The 20367-nt window shown below is 38.8% G+C and overlaps 1 protein-coding gene across 1 annotated transcript in view; it reads left to right on the top strand.

Annotated features, from left to right (window-relative positions):
- The first annotated feature begins 2128 nt into the window (after positions 1-2128).
- MOCOS (molybdenum cofactor sulfurase) overlaps positions 2129-20367 on the top strand; it is a 217450-nt gene continuing 199211 nt past the window's right edge. The window contains exon 1 of the mRNA XM_064659925.1: positions 2129-2439. Within this exon, the coding sequence (XP_064515995.1) occupies positions 2304-2439 (136 nt within the window). The 5' untranslated portion in view covers positions 2129-2303. The remainder of the gene's footprint in view (positions 2440-20367) is intronic.

Consider the following 20367-nt stretch of genomic DNA (forward strand, 5'->3'; position numbering starts at 1 on the left):
AAATGTGTGAGGTACAGAGGGGAAAACTATGATTTCATGTGGAAATTCCATGAAATCTCCAGTTTTAACCTCAGAAATAGAGTTAGCAGTAAAGCCTAGTGAGTTTTTACAAGTCATACTAATTTTCAAACACAAAAACTTCCATACTGACACAGAGTGACCTTCATGACTCTTGTTATTTAAAGATTCTATTCAGCCTTTATGATGGATTAACTAAGCTCTTTATTGGAAACTCATAGATGCCCAATGACCATTGATCATCTCCAGGCTACATAGAATGTGCAGAGCACGTTCCCAATTAGTACTTTCTCCATGCATGTGTTGCTTCCAAAGGGCTGATATTCAAAAATCATGAGGAAAAAAAAGAGATGGAAATTGATTACGAGGAAACATTTTTATACAAAAGATGTGAATGGAAATTAGGTCCTCAGGATGCATTTATTGTAAGAGCAGAAAGATACATTCTGTCATTAAGATAGTTTTTGTTGTGAAAACTAGTCTTGGTTCAATAAGGAAGTGAAAACAACTATTTGATATAAACAAAACATGAAAACAGTGAGGAAACTATGCATAGTGATCAATATAAAAAAATTGCTCTGCAAATTGATAACAGGAAGCTAGAAATATGAAGGAAAATCCATAGCAGATATTTTCTACATATACCTGAATTAAAAAAAAGAGGTCATAGTGAGGGCGTAGGTCCTTCTAAATTGCAATGCACAAACTGTTAAAATAAAAGAGGTATTTGGTGCAGGGTTCTTGGTTTTGTTTGTTTGTTTTAAAAAAGTAACTTCAGGAGATCAGCTAAAAACATTCCTCCACTTGATGGCAACTGTTTATTTTTGTCAGAGGTGTTTTGCTCATCTGGAAGGAAATGCATAGGGCATAACTCATTTGGTAATTAGTTTTGGTGGAATCGGTTGGCCAAAAAGTGTACTACTACATCTGGGAATGACATAAATTACTATATACCTGCCCCAATCATGAATACAGTTGGGGACAAACCTACTTTTATAGTGCTATAGAAATATATGCCTTGAAGCCAGGGCTATGTGTTTAAATTAGGCAAAAATTCCTAGTATATAAAGCAGGGAACACATTAGCATGCTATTTCATATCAGGCTTATTTTATAATGTTATATATGGTTTCATTTCAGTACCACTTTGTAAGTGAAAATCTTTATGGTTCAGTTTGGGCTAAAGTTTGCTCTTTGTAATTTCCTATTTCACTGATGACTAATTAATAGCAATTAAAACAATCTTCAAAGAGTCTGCCTTACCAGGATTTGGATGTAGGTCCACCCTAACATGTGCAGCAGTATTTTAGTGTTGAACTAAAACTGGAGGTCACATAACACTCTGCAGATTGCAGAGCTGTAAGTAGAAAAATTCATTGCAAGTGGTATGTCAGGGAAAAATTAATATGGAAACAACAAACCAACACCCCTCCACCCCCCCAAAAAACCCAAACAAAACAACCAAATCCCACAACAAGAAGGAAATACAAAAACTACAACCAAAAAACCCTAAAACCAACCAACCAAGCAAAACCCCACCCCAACAAACAGATTCCTTTGGCTATGATTTTTTTTTTATGAATGTGTATGGTTATAGCTTATCCCACAAAGCAAAGGCTTTTACATGAATGGCTTTTACATAAGCGAACATGAACGTTCCCTCTACACCTGATGACCAGCCCATACCTGGCTTTTGTCTGTGGTACTATACATTGACCACATAGCATCTGTGGCCACTAGAGCCGGTTCAGCGTGATGCAGGAGTATCGTACACCAAGAGCGAAGTGTGGGAAAAGTGACCTCCACTGTTAGCACCAGTGGAAGAGGTAATGAGGAAAATTTGAGCATCGAATTTGAAAATTTTAGGGAAGAGAGACTTCCGCGAGGTATTTTAAACAGCGTACCTCTATAGCAGGGGACGTGAGTAGCGGAACACTTGTTACCGTGATCCCCAAACCCATGTCCTTGTGCTTCAGGAAACTTCTCCTTACAGAAAACGCCTCCCTGTGCTAGCCCAGTCACCGGCTCAGCAGCAGCCAGACCGGCTCCGGCCCCTGCCCCGGCCCCAGCCCCGGCCCCAGCGCCGCCCCCGCGGCCGCCCCGGCAGCAGCGCAGGTCGGGCAGGCGGGGCGGGCGGCGGGAGGAGCGAGGCGCGGCCGAGCCGGGCCGGCACAGCGCGCAGTGCCCGCCCGCAGTGCCCGCCCGCGGGGAGGCTCCGCTGCCCGGCTACTGTTCTTGCCGGAGTTTCGGGCTGCTGTCCTTTTCCAGACTTTCTGTGCCCGCGGCATGGCCGGGGTGCCACAGGGAGAGCGCCTCTCCTTCCGCGCCTTCCGGGCCGCCCGGCCCGCCGGGTGCGAGTACGGGTACGGGCACGGAGACGGGCTGAGCGGGCTCCGGGAGCGAGAGTTCCCCCGGCTCCGAGGTACCGTGGGCGGCCCCGAGGGGCGGGAGGGGGCGGGCAGGACTGCGGGGGGCGGGCCGGAGGCGGGGGACGCCCGGGCCATTCCCGTCTCGACTCGTCTTCTGGCCTTGAAATCGCTGGTGCGAGGAACCGGAGGCGGGGATGCTGGGAGGAAGGGACGCGCTCAGCTTGCTGCAGTTCTCTCAGCTATAGGAAGGCGATAAGGGGGCGCTCTTCTCCCTCTCACTCGCTCCCTCTCCCCTGATGCCCCAGAGGTGCCGTGGGTCCAGTGTTTTGATACAGCATTTTGATACAGCAGCAAAATGCAAAGAGAGAGATTCAGGGCGGGGGAAGGAGGGGAGGGAGAAATAAAAATGGTAAAACAGCCCTTGGCTAGAAAAAGTTTGTGGTTAGACAGGCCTTTGTGATCTACTTTTGCAGATTTGTATGGATTTTCCCATCCCCCAGCATTCAGCATCCTTGCACATGCTACGTCAAATCTAATCGTGATGGTTATAAAACAGCAATTTATTTTACTTAAAGGGGTATCAATGCCCGTGATATTAGCACTTCAGAATACTTGGGGGAAAAACAAAGTGGGGAGTGGAGTAAATAACATCAGTTTGGATGTCCTGAAACTGCTATTTAGGCCACTCTTTCTGTTAAGTTTCATATTACTTCTCTTTTTGTAGTATCTTTGAATTTTGGTTATCAAATACAGGAGTGGGCTTTCTCACACAGGGGTGTTTCATAAAGAATGGAGTTACACTTTGCTTCTAGAGGGATGTGGATAAAAATTAAGCAACAGTTTGAAGAGCCTTAAGATTCAGTAGTTGATTTCACAGTCTGGTTTTAGACAGATTAGTTGTGTCACTGAAAGTTTGAATACAAGAAATTACTTGTTCTAAATTCAGACTTAGATTCTGAAGAGTGGGTGTTTTGTAACTCAAACATTATTTAGGCATTTAAGCTAATGACTTTTCAAAACTCCCAAGTATCAGACTCATTTCTCAGAGGCTCCCCAGTTTTGAAATGAAGTGTATCTGGTAACGAATGATGTCTGGTAAATCAGTTTGGTTCCCAGAGAGGTTACTGCAAAGGCAGAGCATTAGGAGTTTTCTTCCATTTGAAAATATTTTGGCTAATGTAGGCTACTGAGTTACACTTTGGTTATGCAACCTACTAAAATAAGATGTAGATGATAGATAATTTAGAGTATTTGTAGAAAAAGATAAATAGGTATAAAATAGAATCTGCAACACTATTAGCTAATCGAAATCACATAATTGTCTATGGTAAGATGACCTACATTGCAAATTCCTTCAGCCCTTTGTTTTCCTCTTTCAAATTTTAGCATTATCCAATTCAGAAACCCATCATCCATTCATCTTGAAAGCTTGTCACCTCTGTGAGGAAACTCAACATCCCTTAACTGGTTGCTGTACCTGCATGTGGTATCCTTTGTCTTAAAAACAGTGGCATATCTCCTCTAGTCAAGAACTTGTGCCTTCAAAAAATTACCAGCAGTGCCAAATGAAAGGTGTCCAGGGACAGATTCCTAGGCCACATGTCCCCTGCCTTACATGTCTTTTTGTCTCAAAGCTGACTAAAAGTCCAGGATGGACTCCAGGAACTAACTGACAGTGGAGCAGTGTGTATGACAAGCATGTTGCTTGTATTTATACCTTGGACTCCTTTTATTTACCCATGTAGATATATCCCCACTTGCTGAAGGTCTTGGCACATTAATGTTGATGTTATAAAAAGTTTTTTAAAGCTCTAGATTTTGTTGCCTTGTGGAATTAAGGCAAAGGAAAGGTGGCGATTGTACAGGTTGGCAGTAGCAATAGTAAGTAAAGGAACCTTCTCCAGATGACTTAGGAAAAATGAGAATTTAGCTGCTCAACCATTTTCAGTGGCCTATCAGAATGTGCAGGTTGTGAAATGAGGTAGAAGTTTTGCATCTCTAGTGGCCTTGGATCAGCTCTGTGGATAAGTCCTGACTGTACAAACAGTGATTCACTAAGGAACTTGTAGCTGTTCATGGGGTTTATCTCTGCTGGGTGTCTCCCTACTGCACCAAGTTTCTGCAAGTTTATCCCTTCTAGTAAAAAGCAATCTTAACTTGTTCCATTAGGCAAAAGAGAATGACTTCTATTTTAGGGAGTTAACAGTAGTCATAGAATCAGAAAATGGTTTAGGTTGGAAGGGACCTTAAAGATCACCTAGTTCCAACCCTCTTGCCATGGGCAGGGACACCTTTCACTAGACCAGGTTACTCAGAGACCCATCCAGCCTGGCCTTAAACACCTCCAGGTATGGGGAGTCCACAGCCTCTCTGGGCAACCTTTTCCAGTGTCTCACTACCCTTACAGTAAAGAATTTCTTCCTAATATCTAATCCAACCCTGTCCTCTTTCAGTTTGAAGCCATTCCCCCTTGTCTTATCAGTACGTGTCTTTGTGAAAAGTCCCTCTCCAGCCTTCTTGTAGGTCCCCTTTAGGTACTGGAAGGAGCTCTAAGGTCTCCTAGGAACCTTCTTTTCTTCAGGCTGAACAACCCCAACTCTCTTATCCTGTGCTCTGTTTATTTGGGGCACGCCTTAAAGATCTTGCCATCATTAAAGCTGGATAGAAGTCCAGATTTTGCTACTCACTTTTCATGTGAACAGAATTTTTTGAGTCCCTGTCTATATATCCATGAATTAAGCCTAATGTTCAATTTTGGAAGTGTAATCTTCTGAGCACCATGTGATAATAATTATTGCATATCAATCTATTCACTTCTTCCTGATTGCTGATGTTTTGTGGCATCCTCTCAGGACATCTTGTGCAAATTATGTTCTCTGGGGAAGGCATAAATTTTTTCAGTGTTCGCTTGCATGGTGCTTGTGCTTCTGTTTTAGCTGTAGTATGAATAGTTGCACAAATGCCTGTTGAGAAGAAGGCACAACAGATGTGTTATAGGGAACACCGGCTACCAGGTGTACTGTGACACCAGGATTTTTCAAAGGTGGTCTACCTGTGGTCCTAACAAAGAATTGGGGAGTTTCACTTACAGCTCCATTGGAAGGAAAGGAAGGCTCATACTCAGTGTGTGTTGGGGATTTCCCCTTCAGGTTTTGTGAAGAGATAAAAGGAAGTACTTTACTTCTTTAAATCAGCAGGGATCTGTCTCTTTGGCACAGAAGCCTTAAATTTTCCCTTTTAAGCCAGTTTATCTTCACTTTTGTAATTCAAGGGCTGTTAGCTGATGGCTAGAGCAGCCCCTTCTAAAAATATATGTGGAGTCTGTGAAACGGATCCCTGTTTCACAGGCAGCAGCGTATGTGCAATATGTGACCTTGACTTTAATCTTGTGAGCAGCATACCCTTCTCTGCAGTGTAGGATTTTAAACTGCGCTTTCAAAATGGATAAGGAAATCAGCAGGAGTTTATAGGTTCTGTTGTTAAGTAAGGGGGATGAATATACTTCTGTGATGTTTATCATAGCAAAGAAAATATCAGCTTTAGTTTGTATTGTGGTTTTAAAAAAGAAAAAGCTGACATGTGATTTCGATGCAGCACTTAATCCCAAGATACCTTTCCACTTTCAGTTGTGTGCCAGTGTTCTCTTAATATAGCTATGGTGGTTCAGTGGGAGATTTCCAAGAGTGGATATTCATAAGCAGTGGATATTCATCCCCAAATAAAAATCAACACATATTTAAGAGTATGTATTCTTTAAGGACTGCTGACTATTTGAAGACAGTCTTTAACTGAGGTGAGGTGGACTGTCACACTTAAAGTCAAATCAGTTGCTGTTCTGTACTTCAACAACAGTCAGGACAAATCATATCTTACCTTAATAGCATGAATATTTGTGATATGTGTGATTACATGCAAATAACAATAATAACACAACTTGCCTGTTAAACAAAAAGAAAAAGCAAACTAGGCTTTAAGTAACAGAATTGGCCTTTATTTCTTTGGAATTCCAATGATGTCCTGTGAACCAGTCAGCTGTACGAGAGCTTATTGTGTTGTTCAGTTAAGGAATAGCTGGGTACTGGATCTGACCTTACACAAAAATAAGTCCTTTTACTCATATTGCTAGTAATTATTTTCCTGTTAGTAGGAAATCTTCTCTTTGTGCTGCAGTTAGTCCTCAGGGACTTGGTTAGCAAAAGTCAGCTCTGTCCTCTGAGAACAGAAAAGCCTGTTTTGTCACGTTTGGGATAGTCTGGTGTTTTGGCTGAATTTCAAAAGTAGGAAATACATTCTGATGTGTCAGCTCAGAGTAATTTTGTTGATAGGTAGCTGATGCTCACATTTTATGAAACTTGTGAAGATGAGTGTACTGTGAGCCTGAAGAGTTGTGCTCATCTCATGATTGCAAATGTAGGCGGGACGTTAGATTCTCTACTGCTTTGCCAGTTTGCTTGCCTTGTCAAACCAGATATTCTACCAGCCTCATGTCTGAGGTTTTTTCTTTATTTTGAAAAATAAAAAAAAAAAATGGAATAATTTTTGTATCCTAAAATAATTAGAGATTTTATGATTTTTTACATCTATGGAGGTTTTTGGTGTTTGTTTAGTTTATTTTTTATTGTTTTGGGGATTTTTTGAGAGTATTCTGTTTGATCTGGTAGCTATCTTCTGCATGTGTATATGTTACTTTCTGCTGACTTCATAATTATTAGTAATTTTTATCTGTGGAAGAATCTTTTTAATCTCATTTTTTCTTTTTCTTGAAGACTAAGTGACTGTATTTTTGGCAAAACCTTTTAGAGTTAGGTTCTTTGAGCGATAGTTTTCTCTGACCAAGTTAGTGATATACAAGTCTGATCACGCTGTTTATAAACCAGTTTGATAATGAGGGGTAAGTTTATTTTGATTCATTTTTGTCTAAAGTCTATGCTGAACCAGGCATGTGCCATTTTATGGTCAAATACAATGCTTATTGTGATTCCATGATGCCCACCCACCCATTGCTGGCCAGAGTTAAGCCAGGCAGCTACAGTCCCAGGAGAGATAGCATCTCCTGGAAATGACAAATTATTTCACCCACATGCAGAGATTAGTGTATGTTAATGTTAATCCAGTGCTTACCTCTCCTACCAAGATGGCAGCAAAAGCAATGTGTAGGGGAAGGATGAGACTGCTTTTGTTGCCTCATTGGAAGATTCTGTATATCTAGAAGCACTGCTAATTGGGCTGGAGAATAAGTCTCACTGAGTTAACTTATCTCTAGCTCATCCTGAACAGAGGTAAAATCTTCTAAACCTTTTGATTTGGTGTCTAAAGCTCCTCTTCCTACCACTCTGCAAGCTTGTTTGCTCTTTCCTCAGTGACTGTGAGATCTCTGGTGACCTGCTCCTGTTCTCAGTAGCCTCTCTGTCACAGTGTGATTTAATTTTGTGGAACACCTTTTTTTTTTTTTTTTTCCACTTAGAAGGGAAAAGAAAGCAAAAGTAATTATCTTTATTGAAGAAGGATGCTGGCAGACAGTTTGAAATTCTAGAAGACGACTGGGAAGTGTATTTAATGGGTGGGGAAGGTATCTTAAAAAGAAACTGCTCTATGGGAAGTGCAACCACACAACTACATGACAATTATTTTGTTTAAAAAAAAAACGTGCTCAAGTAAAGCCTTAATGCTTCCTGTTGATTTCAAATTTGCATTTATCTACATAAGCTCTTGTCTAAAAAATTGATATCAAAGAGGAAGCATGTGTGGAGCATAAAGTGGATTTAGTAACAGTAGTTGTGTGTAAGTTTCAGATGTTTTTGTCTGCCTAGATGGAAGTAACAGGTACTGTTAGGGAATTCGTTAGCATTTCAAGGTTCAGAAGATAGTCTGCTCTATGCAGAACTGACCTTTCAATTGCTGTTAATGATGGACTTAGCTCTAAATGAAGAAAAGTCATAATATTTCAGCACCGAATACAGCTTTAGTTACTTTAAAGTTTAGTTAGATGAAAAAAATTATCTGAAAGTTACAGGTTATCTCTCTTCTTTCTTGAATTGTATTATTCAGAGTAATAGATATAATGCATTTTTAGCTTGAGATTTGATGTTGTAATACCCATATAAAGATGTTCACTGCACCATTACACTGACTCTGTAATCGCCTGTGTCACAACAAGGCATTTAAAACTCTCCCTGGAATACAGAAATGTGGAGCAGAAAAGCAAAGTCCCAAACCCTATAAACCTGATACAGTTGACATGAACTCAGAATATTCAGGGGGTATTTTAGAAATAAGTATTCAATCAATTCGAGCTGGATTCTTTACAACAGGAAATAATCATATGTGGTGTGGACATTAGATTTTTTAAATCAATATGTAGACATAAAAAGAAAAATTAGATTTGGAAAGATAATTTATGGAACTTCACAGATGCTGCAGGGTATCAGCCACCCATTTTAAAAAAAATGCACTTTCAATTAAAAGATACATTATCTCTAAAATTAATTTCTGTACAAGATGTATATTAGTATTTGAAAGTATTGAAACAGGCAGATGTTCTACTTAGAAAAGCACAAGATGCTTCTTATCTCTTACTTAAAAATTGGAAATGCACCAAAATCTTGTTCTTACAAAATCCCTCATCAGTGGAGCTTCCTTCCTTCTGTTACCTTTGCGTCCCCGTAAATTCTGCTGTTTGTCCTCCTCTGTTGTTCTGATGTTGCTACACGTGAGATGTGTATTGATTTCTTTCCAGCCTATTTCTGTGTGATGTATCTCATTTAATTTTTTAAAATTTGAAATGTAAGATTATTGATAAAAGACTATATGTAAGTTTCCTGACAGAAGTGATCTGCTTCTAGTGTTCCTGCACTTATACTGGAATTTTCTCTGCAAAATCAGAACCTGGCATGGGATGCTCTTGAAATTTCCATCATATGTTATGTTAGCAATTCCTGTATCTGAGCTACTTGTCAGAAGTCAGTGTAAGGACAAAGAAATGGAGAGGTGGGAGGTGAGATTTTGTTGATCAACTTGATTCTGTGCATACTTGGTATCAGAGAGATGCTGCAAAGGCATCGCTTGGATGTGAAAAGACTGTCATTGAATTCAAGAAGACCATACTGCAGAGTGCTGCAAAGTAAAAAGCACTAATGTGAGAGGGTGATAAATGGGTAGACAGCACAATATGTTTGCACAGCAAGAGGCTAGTAGCATGCTTTACTCTGAGATGAAATTTAGGAAGTGGAATGAGCTCCCAAATGTCTCAGGCTTTTTATAGTAGGTTGTCTTGGCCCAAGCCATCAATGCAGATGTTTTCCTTAATGTGACACTAAAGTACTAGTAAGGTGGGTTTTTAAAATTTTTTTGCTTCCCTGAATTTAAAAAGAGAACTAAAAAGAAATTCTTGTTAGGAATATGCCAGCTTAGGGTTGGTATATTTTTTTCTCTTCCTAATTTAATAATGCTGTTGCTGTTACCATGTCTGTGTATTGAGGAACACTGATTGATTCCTATCTCACTTGGTCGGAAGGGATGTGTTTTGTGGAGGCATTAGGAAAAATGGGATGGGGATGTCAAGAGTTATGGAGAAGCAGGGGTATAGTAGGGCAGGAAGGCATAAAGGCAGGCCACAAAACCTGACTCACTAAGTCAGACTTAATTAGTTTCATTGCTAATGAGGCAAGTTGTTACGCTCCTGGCAGTATTTGTGGCAGCCCAGGTAGATCCTGTGCCATGGTGCTCTTTGCCCCTTCACCTTCTGTCCTTCTATAGAGAAGCGATTGCCTGCGAGATGCCTGTGATGGGGATATGACCCCACGTAGGCAGCTGTTGTGAGACCGTCATGCAGGAAACTGTTAAGTCACTCTTTTTCCATTACGTGAGATACACATATTAAATTGGAAGGCAGAACTTGGGGAGAGGTCTTTCTCTACCCGCTATTTTATTTCCCCCTTCTTACTTTCATCCTTGTCCTGACTCACTCCTTGTTTCTTGTAACAGCGGGGGGAATATGGCTTTAACAAGAGAAGTGAAAAACAGATGTGGTTTCTGTGTTCATTCAGATTAATCCCTGGAGCACCAGGATCTAAAACGCTTTTAAAAGAAAGCTAAGAACATGACTGGACAGGGTTTTTGTCAGTTACGGTCTTCCTAAAAGAGAGAGATGTGATCACAAGGATGCGATATTTTGGTGACATCATTAGCTGAGGAAAAATGATTGCACAACTAAGCTTACTTCTTCTAGAAATATGCAGAATAATATTCTAAATTAAAATTTGGAAAGATGACAGGAAGCTTATTTGAAGAAATATTCATTAATTAAATTAATGTTGTGTGAATCAATTTCATTAATGCACAATTAAACACCAAATATCACTGTTTATACCCCTTTGCAAACTTATGAACAGGTCAGGTGAAATTACACAGTCATCAGAAAGTTTGTCCAGTAATATCTTCCTGAGGAAGAAATTGAAGACTAGGATTTTCCACATTTTTATGTTCATGCCACACAGCACATTAAGTGGTCATAATTCAGTAGTTTGGAACTGACGGTATCAGTAATGGGTTCCAACGTGTGTTGCCTTTCTTTAAAAAAAAGGACTTTGTATTGCTGTTGAGTAAAATACACTGTTTGTCTGCTCTGACTTTCATTTCCCAAGTAACTTATTAAGAAGTGTAACTTATTAAATATGTGACTTGGAGTTGCATTTTTATTTATTTGTATACGTACCTATAATTTCTTTTAATGGTAAACAGTTACAATTGACTAAAAGCAAAATGTTACTTGGCTGCTCTGGCGGTATGCAACTTTTTACAAATGTCGTCATTTTTGATTCATCACACACTAGGAAAATATTCATTACAGATTTAATCAATTTAGGAGTGTGTAAGCCCAGTGAGCAGAATGGTGACTTTTCTTAATACCCTGTCCAATCTCAGTTGTGATGGATAATTTGTTTTGATAATGCACATTTTCTTCTTGTGAGACTGGATAAAAAACAGATAAGTGAAAGTGGTTAACTAGCAAGAACTCCCTACCTGGTGGACTGAATGGCCCAGAATTAAAGACTGCATGAAAAAGAAGCCTTTACCATCTGCAGACATGCTGCTTTCTTCCTCCCCCCACACATAAACCCAGTAGTATTCCCAGCTTAGCTGGGAAGGTGACTGAACTGGTGTTCGGACAAAACTGTATGTATATTATTGCATTCTGTTGTTGGTCATAGAGTTTGTGTTCACAAACAAATGAAATATTTGATTGATTTATAAATTCCCATAAGACTGTAAATGCCTCAGAAGTAACATATTTTTGTCAAGCATTGGAATGGGCTGTCCAGGGAGGTGGTAGAGTCACTCTCCCTGGAAGTGTTCAAGAAACAACTGGACGTGGCACTCAGTGCTGCGGTTTATTGGACAAGGTGGTGATCGGTCAAAGGTTGGACTCAATGACCTAAGAGGTCTTTTCCAACTGTAAAGATTCTACGATTCTATGATATCATGGAAGGTCGTCATTAAGTGTGGCAATATGATAATGTTCCTCTTCTTACCAACCTAGCATAGATGCTTAGTGACAGGTACAATGCTGCCAAGACAGCCTAAACATAACAAATGCAGGATGACTGTTTGCCCTTCTAAAAAGGAGATAATCTAATACTAGTATAAGTGCATAAAAAATATGCCATTTAAATTCATTAGAAGTGACTTGGAAGACTTGCAGTACATAAGAAATAAACTAAAAACCATGTAGGATATATTTTGGGTAATGTGAAATTACATAGAAGGGATATTAAAATGTATAAATAACTTTTAAGGGATGGCTGCAAAGGTGTAGTTTTAAGGTAGATTAAGGAAATAAGAGCGTGACACCTCTGAACTGCACTGCAGCTCACTTTTTCCTGGGACGTGCAGTCCCTGTGACTGGGACCTACAAACTCTCCTTTCCATTCGTTTACAACTATTTCTGGTTTGACTGAGGGGCATGTCCCTGCCAGATTTTTTTTGGATGATGAAATTAAGCCCTCTATTTTATAGATTGGTAGCTGTCTAGTTAATGTTATATCAATGAATTGTCTTAGTATCTCTCCAAACTCACCAAGAGCAGAAATACAGTAGGAAGAAAACTATGACAGTTGTAGTGGGAAAATCACTTTCTGTGTACATTAAATGTCCCCAAAAGCCATCTTAAATTGCAAAGCTGGAGTCTTTGTGAGGATCACTCTTCCTTCCTTTCTTCCTCCCTCCCTACCTTCCTCTCTCCCTCCCTCCCTGCCTTCCTTCCTTCCTCCCTTCCTCCCTCCCTTCCTTCTTCCCTCCCTCCATCCCTTCCTGCCTACCTGCCTGCCTGCCTCCCTTCCTGCCTGCCCGCCTTCCTGTCTCCCTCTCTCCCTGCCTTCCTTCCTACTCCCCTCCCTTCCCTGCAAATTCTCTTTGATGTAGGTCTTGTTGAATCTACAGTTATAAATCTGCTAATTTTTTTGTAAATTAATTGTGGATTTCAGTGAAACTATTCTAAATTCATGCTCAGATGAAACTCTCTAAAGTGAGATTTAACTAAAAATTTATGGCACTAGCAGTTTTATCTGCTCTTTGTCCTTCAGGGTCAGTTCCAGAGTAACAGATTAACTTCTCAAATGATCAGAAAATTAATAATATGTTTTGCTTCTGCAGACTAAAACCAGAATAAAGGCTCTGATTTTAGGTTTAGGTGGAAATTTAGCTTTTCATTAATTAGTATAGCAGCTATTGATGTACTCGCAAATTAGCTAATGGCTCTACAGCATTGAAGGGATTACCATGCATTGAAGTGGTTTTCCTATGAGTAAAACAATGCAATTATAACTGCAGCATAAAGGAAATCTACTCCTTGGGAAGCACCCTTTTTATCTTTTGGATACTAACCGTTTAGGATTTGTTACTGTTAAATATTTTCCTTAAGAAGGGTTGATCATGAGTGGCGATTCCCAGTTTAGTTGCATTCTTTAAAGCTTCTGCTGTCTGTGAAACACTGGGCTGAATGAAGAGGTGACATATGAGGAAGGGGGAAGGAGGCAGATGTCTGGGACAAAAAATAAGCTTCTTTAATATCAATTTTTCCTGTTACAATAAGCTCTTACTATAGTGACTTTCATAGGTCATTGTCAAGATTAGTTTTAAACCTTCCATCTTTTTTTTTTGTAGAGGCCTAGGTGTTTTTGCTTGGAAAATAGAATTTAAAGTGATCTTTAGGTATAAGCTACTGTTTGGAAAGAAACCAGACTTTTGGGAGTGAGGGAAGCAGTAACAATGGGGTTGTCAGGAGCTGCGTTATGTTCAGGCTTGGTAAAGAGTGCAGAAAGCATCATTGCACCACATGGCTGTGGAACCGGGACTGCCTTCTAGTGAGCACTGCCATGGCCCCAGCTTCTGCTGACCCACTGGGAGAGATGTGGGCACAGAAGAAAATGCCTTCCTGTGGAACTATAGGAACCCTCCTTGCGATATAGGCTGTACAAAAACAAATGCTCCCTCCATCCCCTGTTTTTCAATATCAGCTTTCCCAAAGCATGGGGGCTACTCAGTGAAATGCTTTCTAGGGGTTGACGCCATCTATTTCTCCCTCTTATAACTCATCCTCTTGGTTGTCCTTAGAAGCCTATAGTATGAGGTTGAGTATTTTGTGAATGATAAAAATGTTCTAGTGAATTACATCAATACTTTATTTTAGTGAGTTTCCTTTCTACCTGATATTTTTCAAGAGTTGGAAGAAATCTTCCCCTCTTTTCCCCCCATATGTCAAATCTAAAAACATCTGCTTTCACTGGAATATTTATATCCTGATTAGAAATAATAAAGGCAAATCCAGCTTCTTAGCTGAAGCTACCCATTTAAAAAACATTATGAAAACCTCTTCCTTTGGATGGGTGGACTGTTGCCGAGTTCACAGTGTGTAATGCTTGTTTGGAGGCACTCAGTCAATTCTCAAAGCTTTGCATCACTGAGCATGACAGCTCCTGAGAGATTAAATAGCTGTTACCATCAGAACTTTAATCAGTTTTTCTTCCATTTCTGCAAGTACAGGGAAGGATAGGTGTACTTGTAAAGTGTCACAAGGATTACACTGCAGCGCTTCTGGATAAACTTCAGTGCCACTGAAGAGGGGGAAACAGTACCAAATAATCTCATGACAGCTGTTATGTTTCTAAAAGTGTTCTATCAGATCTTCAAATCTTAATACTAGATACCTTGTGTACATCCAGCCTCTAATACCAGTCACTTCTGCATCTGTTTTCTTCCATTCTAGTGGTAGAAATGTGATTAGGTACTAAACTAATCCAATAGCAGTTAATTTACAATGAACTCAATCTTACATGTAAAATGATTTATAATGAGTGGGTATTGGGAAGTTTGGGGGAAAACCTGCCTTCAGCTAATTCCCACTTCTTCAGATGCCTCTTAAACTTTATGTTTAGAAAATGTATTTTGTCTTTAAAAAGTATCTGGATTGTTTTACATGGGTTCTGTTTAAACAGCATGAGAACTCTCAAATGAGTAAAGTTGATATTTATAATATAGTTATAAAAAATCTTCTAGGTATGAGGGGTGGGGCATGGAAGGGAGCCTCTTGGTTTTTTCCTTTAGGACAAGAGACTGGGGGAGTGGCATTGTGGAATTGATTTGTTTTGGTTTGTTTATTTGTTTGTTTTATAATCTAGCTATATGGCTACATGACTTGTAGTCTTTCTACCCGTCTCCTTTTTTTTTTTTTTTTCTGGCTGTAGATTGAATTTCTGCTTAGTTGTAGAACAGAAATAGCTGAATCTAGAGGAGAAATTTTACTGTTTAGGCCCATAATTTAAATGAGTTATAGCTAGTGTTGCACGCATTGAATCTACTTCACTGCATTGTGTATTCCATGTGGAACGACACAGAAGAAAACTGCGATCGAGTCTAATATATATAGTCTCTGGATATATGTTGGTTGGGGTTCCCAGCTTGTAGACAGGAATATATGAGAAAAATGAAACACTAGAGAAAAAAGGTTATACAAGGAAGAATCTATTCCTGTCAAAACTGATTGTTTCTTATTGTTTTTCCACTGAGCAGTTATTACAATGGGTATATATACAAATCTAAACATAAATAAATATAAATAAATGGCTCTCCCTATATAAATCCAGGAATTTTACTCTCCCTATGATGCAAACACAAAGTGCCCAACCGTCGTCTTTCATAGCAGAAGGAAGAAAAGTGTTTCAAGTTGAAAGGGGGACAGGGGCAAAAAGAGCATGGAGTAGGCATAGGGAAAAATTTGCCCTTAATGCCTTTCTTGTTGTCCGTCTGTGAGCAAAAGTGGGAGAACAGAAGCCCATAATTTGCTCTGTAGGAAAGAAAATAGTCTGAGTACAGCATGCAATAACTGATCTTACACGGTTCACTGTATATCTGTACCCTGACTTTCTGTGGAAGCAAAATATGAGATACCTGGTGTCTGTACAAAATATTGAGGAATACATGCTTTCCATCTGGAAACAAGCTTCCTCAAAGCAGTTATCTCGCATGAAACCTGTATTGTGTTCTGTGCAGCTAATTGCCTGAGCTCATTCTAGCTTTACCAGTGGGGAGCCATTAATTGCATTATGGTGGTGATTACATGACATAATAGGGATCATTTCCATTCTAGTATTTATGGCACAAACTTGGAAAGGAGTTCTTAGAAGTAAAGGGATCTGGATTGAAACATATTGAAATTGTTGTATGCACTGAGTTAGATGCATTCCTTGAGTTATCGTTGTGTCAGAATATTTTGACCCAGATTTTTTTCCCTTTAGTTGTTTGAAATTTGGGTACTCTACTTTGAAATGTGGCGGGCAGGTTGAGGCAGCTAGCTGAATCTGATTTACAATAGTTGTGATTTTACAGTTCTTTGAAAATCCTGTCCTTCTTGAGGTAACTGAAACTAAGGACACAAACGACGGCACTGTAAGATACTAATTTTAAAATTTAAATTTTTATTTAACCAGTTTGATTTTCTTGTTGCTTTGCTTAGAGTTATAATCCTTTCTCTTACATTTTCCAGAGCCCTAACCCATACCTTGGCCTTCCTGGAAATGCCTCCACTGCGAATGTTTTCTAACTATTTTAGAATTGATGTGTTTAGGGGTTTCATTTTTATATCTCCAGAGTATTCTTTTGGTGAAAAATGTTCATGCAGTTTTGCTAAAAAGTAAACAGGAATTACAAATTAATTTCATCTTACCGACAAATAAGTAGCTTTAAAATGCAAATGTACTATTGTTGCCTTAAACATACTTGCTTTGAGGGAATAGGGTAATATTATGTCCACAAGCACAAATTCAACAAAATGTAGAAGTTTTGGGATATAATAAGAGCTCATTACAGAAATATATATACCTCAATTCTATTCTGAGATGTTACTTCTAGTTATAGCAAGTCTAAGGAAGTATTTGAAAATTAACAGTGCATAAATTAGCTTTGAAATATTAGCAAATCACTATTACTTTTCCAATTACGATAATATTGTTCATTATTAATTTGATAATTCATTGTCATAAATAATGCTCACCTCACTTAAAATTCCTCTCCACCCTCACTTCATCTTACAGAATCAATTCCTGAGTTTCTTAGGTTGTATCACTCTCCATGTGTCACCTGACATCCTTTGCCCATGTAAGGAACAGATGTGTTCAGCCATCTGGTTTGTTCAGCATTGGTAGAAGTGGTCTGTAAAGAGGGAACAGGCTTTGGCCTGGCCAGGGAACTCCAGCAACTCCAGCACTTCAGTATGGCTGTGCTAGCCATGGAGGCTCCACATAGGACCTTGCTACCCATACTCAGGATCCAGTCCTGTAGTCAGTTCTGGAGGCAGAGTGTGCTATGCGTGGTTTTATCTAGATACTATTTTCAAATGTCTTGTGTCAGAAATTGAGTAAGATATGTTGTATGCATGTTCCATCTGGTCTTGTCATTTATTCAAATATTATACAGTTTGTGGGGAAAGACCTTGATTTTTAAATACGTAACGTTTTCTCAGCTGCCTTGAGGCAAAGTGCAATAGCTGATGTTGTGGCAGAGTTGTTATTTTAAGCTCAGAATTCAGAGATTAGGGAAGCTATAATATTTGTTTTCCTGTGCATAATATTTTACTCATTCTCAAAGCTAGTCTAGTGTTACTGAGGCCATTTGTATTGAATAATTTATGGTGAAATTATAATTCTTTTTAATTTCTCAAGTCGTTAGTATGGAAAGAAGTCCTTTAATTGAGAGAAATTATGCTATGATTTAGTGAAGCACAGCAAAATATTCTTCAGGTGTGTGCTTATAAAATCGGGATAATGTTGTAATTGCTTTATTGCTGGGTCCATTAAAAAAAAAAAAGGAACAACTGTAAAACTCATTTTTGTAGCCAAAAGTATCCACTGGAAGGTTGCTACCAAATATAAAATTCTGTATGTTTGTGTCAGTAGTGTCAAACTGTTACTGGATTTGTGATGCTCAGATATTTATGTCTCTTAGTACTAACATAAATCAGACTAACTTCACAGGTGGCCCCAAATACTACCTTTATTTAAATATAGAGCATCCTGATAAACAAAGTAAAGCTGCAAAGGAGAAGTAGTTGACTGAGTGGACTTGCATTGAGATGAACAGAATTAGAACTCAGTCCCCAGTACTGGAATTCTCTAGTGAATGCAAATTTATTCAAGTTAGAATTGTGCCTGACTCTCTTCAAAGACATCCACTGATAACTATTGTTAAAGTATTGTTACCACATGCTGATATTGTTTTTTTTGAGTGTTGATGCTGTTCTGTAGATGTTAATTTTGATTGAGATTGAAAGCAGATGTGATGACTTCTACGTTATCACTGCCAAAAAATATCAAAATGTACAATAAGGGAAGCTTTAGAGAAGAGAAAGTGGAAAAGAGCTGTAAGGGAAGAGAGTCTTCAGATTCACATCTGCTTTGCCTTATGTTCTGCTACGAGAAGCAATATGAAAACACTAATTAACCTCTTAAGGGGATACTTATGTACCTATATTCATATACCCATCTCAGTGCTGCATACACAGGCATATTTGTGCATATTTGTAAATAAAGGTGTGTAATATGTGCTTGGAGGAAACACTTAATCACCTAGATGCCTTGAATACACCTCGGGAGCAGTTCTTCATTTGATGCAACTAGTAAGCTGATGTATGTAATTTTGAGATTCTGTTGCTGTTGCCTGTTATTATAGCCCTCCTACTCCTTTTGTCAATTTATTATTACAAATGTTGCACTTATAAAAATGATACCTGGACTTCTACAGACTTCATGCATACCCCAGAGACTGAAGACGTCTGTAGATGCCAGATGAGGATATAGCAATATGAGCAGTCCAGCATATTTTATTAAAGTAAGGAAAGCTTCATTTGTTTCAAAGGTCATTTAAGCTACTGTATAGATCATAACCCAGCTCTTTAACTTGGCCTGGGACCAGAAAGGTGATCAGTGCCGTGTATTTAGAAAGTGCTGATTATAGTGTGTTTGTTAATTATTTAACTCAGAGTTCAGCAGAGCCTTATAATTACTTCAAAGGCTCTGGATACCTTGATGTGTGTTCTCTTGTATTCTCATGTTTGAATAGAGTTTGCTTCTCTTTGCAGACTTGAGGTCTCTGTGACCTGAAGGCAAAGTTCTGCTTTGGTTACTCATTGTAGTACAGCAGAAATGCAATCAGACTTCTCATGGGTTCCTTTAGATTCTCTGGACTTTAGAAAAGACTTTTTTTGTCAGGTTGCAACTCTTCGAGTTCAGAGAGCCTGTCCTTTGAAACTGTAATATCTGTACCCAGTGTAAGGTAATGTCTTTGGAAAGAGCCACAAATTCCTCCTTCTGAACAGCTTTATGGCAGTGTCCAGCAGCGGATTGTTGCTGTCCAAAGTCAAATTCAAAGTAACGACTAGGCTTCCAAAAGCTGTGTCATGTGTTCTAAATGATGTGTTTGTGTCAACAGCTCAAGAGATATTTGGTTTTCTTTTAGAAAGCTTTAACAAGCTGGACATCAGTGAAGTTAAGAAAAATAGCGTATCCGGAAGCTGCATGCTGTTGTTCCTATTTAAAGCAGGCCTGTGATGGATAGGATTTCTCTCACATACTGCGGCATTCAGACCTACTCATTAGGAAGCTTGCATTTTTGTCAGAAATAGTTAACAAGTCTCTGCAGTTGTCATACTGTTTCAGACTTAAAAACCGTGGTTTCCTATAACAGTATTTTTTGATAAATGTACTTTTTCATTCCTAATACCTTCCTGAAAATGGTTGTTGAAGAATTTTAATCCATGCTCAGGAAGACCCCTAATAAATGGAAAATAACTTGTAGAAACTAATTTAGGCCAAGTATATTAGGGTAATACAGAACATTTATATCAATGTATAATTGCATACCTATTAAATTATTGATAGAAACCTGTTTGTTAGATTTTTTTTTTTTTGAGTGGGAAAAATTTTGTTTTCCAGTTAGGGGATGCTTTTTGTGCTGAAGTATTATTATTTTGTGGAGGTATCAGGAAGCTACAGTCATCCTGGAAAAATTTGAAAAATAATTCTTATTTTAAAAAGTCCCTAAATAAGAAGTAATTTATTTAATGAATTATGTTATTGACATCTGTATACCTAATGAACTTCAGTACAGGTAAAGCAGTTGAGTATAATCTTACCATTTAGATTGGTCTGCTTATGGTTGAATAGTCTCACCTGAGGTGAAACTTGGATCAAACTACTATAAAGTAAAAGTTAAACTGTCTTGCTTTGTGGGGGATTGGTGCCAAAAGATTTTATGATGGAAAAATGTCTAGATTAACCCAATACATATGCAGAAGAAAAGCTTATACGTAGTTTTTCATGCATACTTACTATCTCTGTAATAAAATCTCTGTATTTCTCTGTCTTATTAAAATTAAATTCTTTGTATTAAATATGAAGTAGTTACTCAGTAGCGATACTGAAACTCCTATGCCT

Source organism: Pseudopipra pipra, chromosome 1 (genome assembly GCF_036250125.1).
Source record: "Pseudopipra pipra isolate bDixPip1 chromosome 1, bDixPip1.hap1, whole genome shotgun sequence".
NCBI lineage: Eukaryota > Metazoa > Chordata > Aves > Passeriformes > Pipridae > Pseudopipra > Pseudopipra pipra.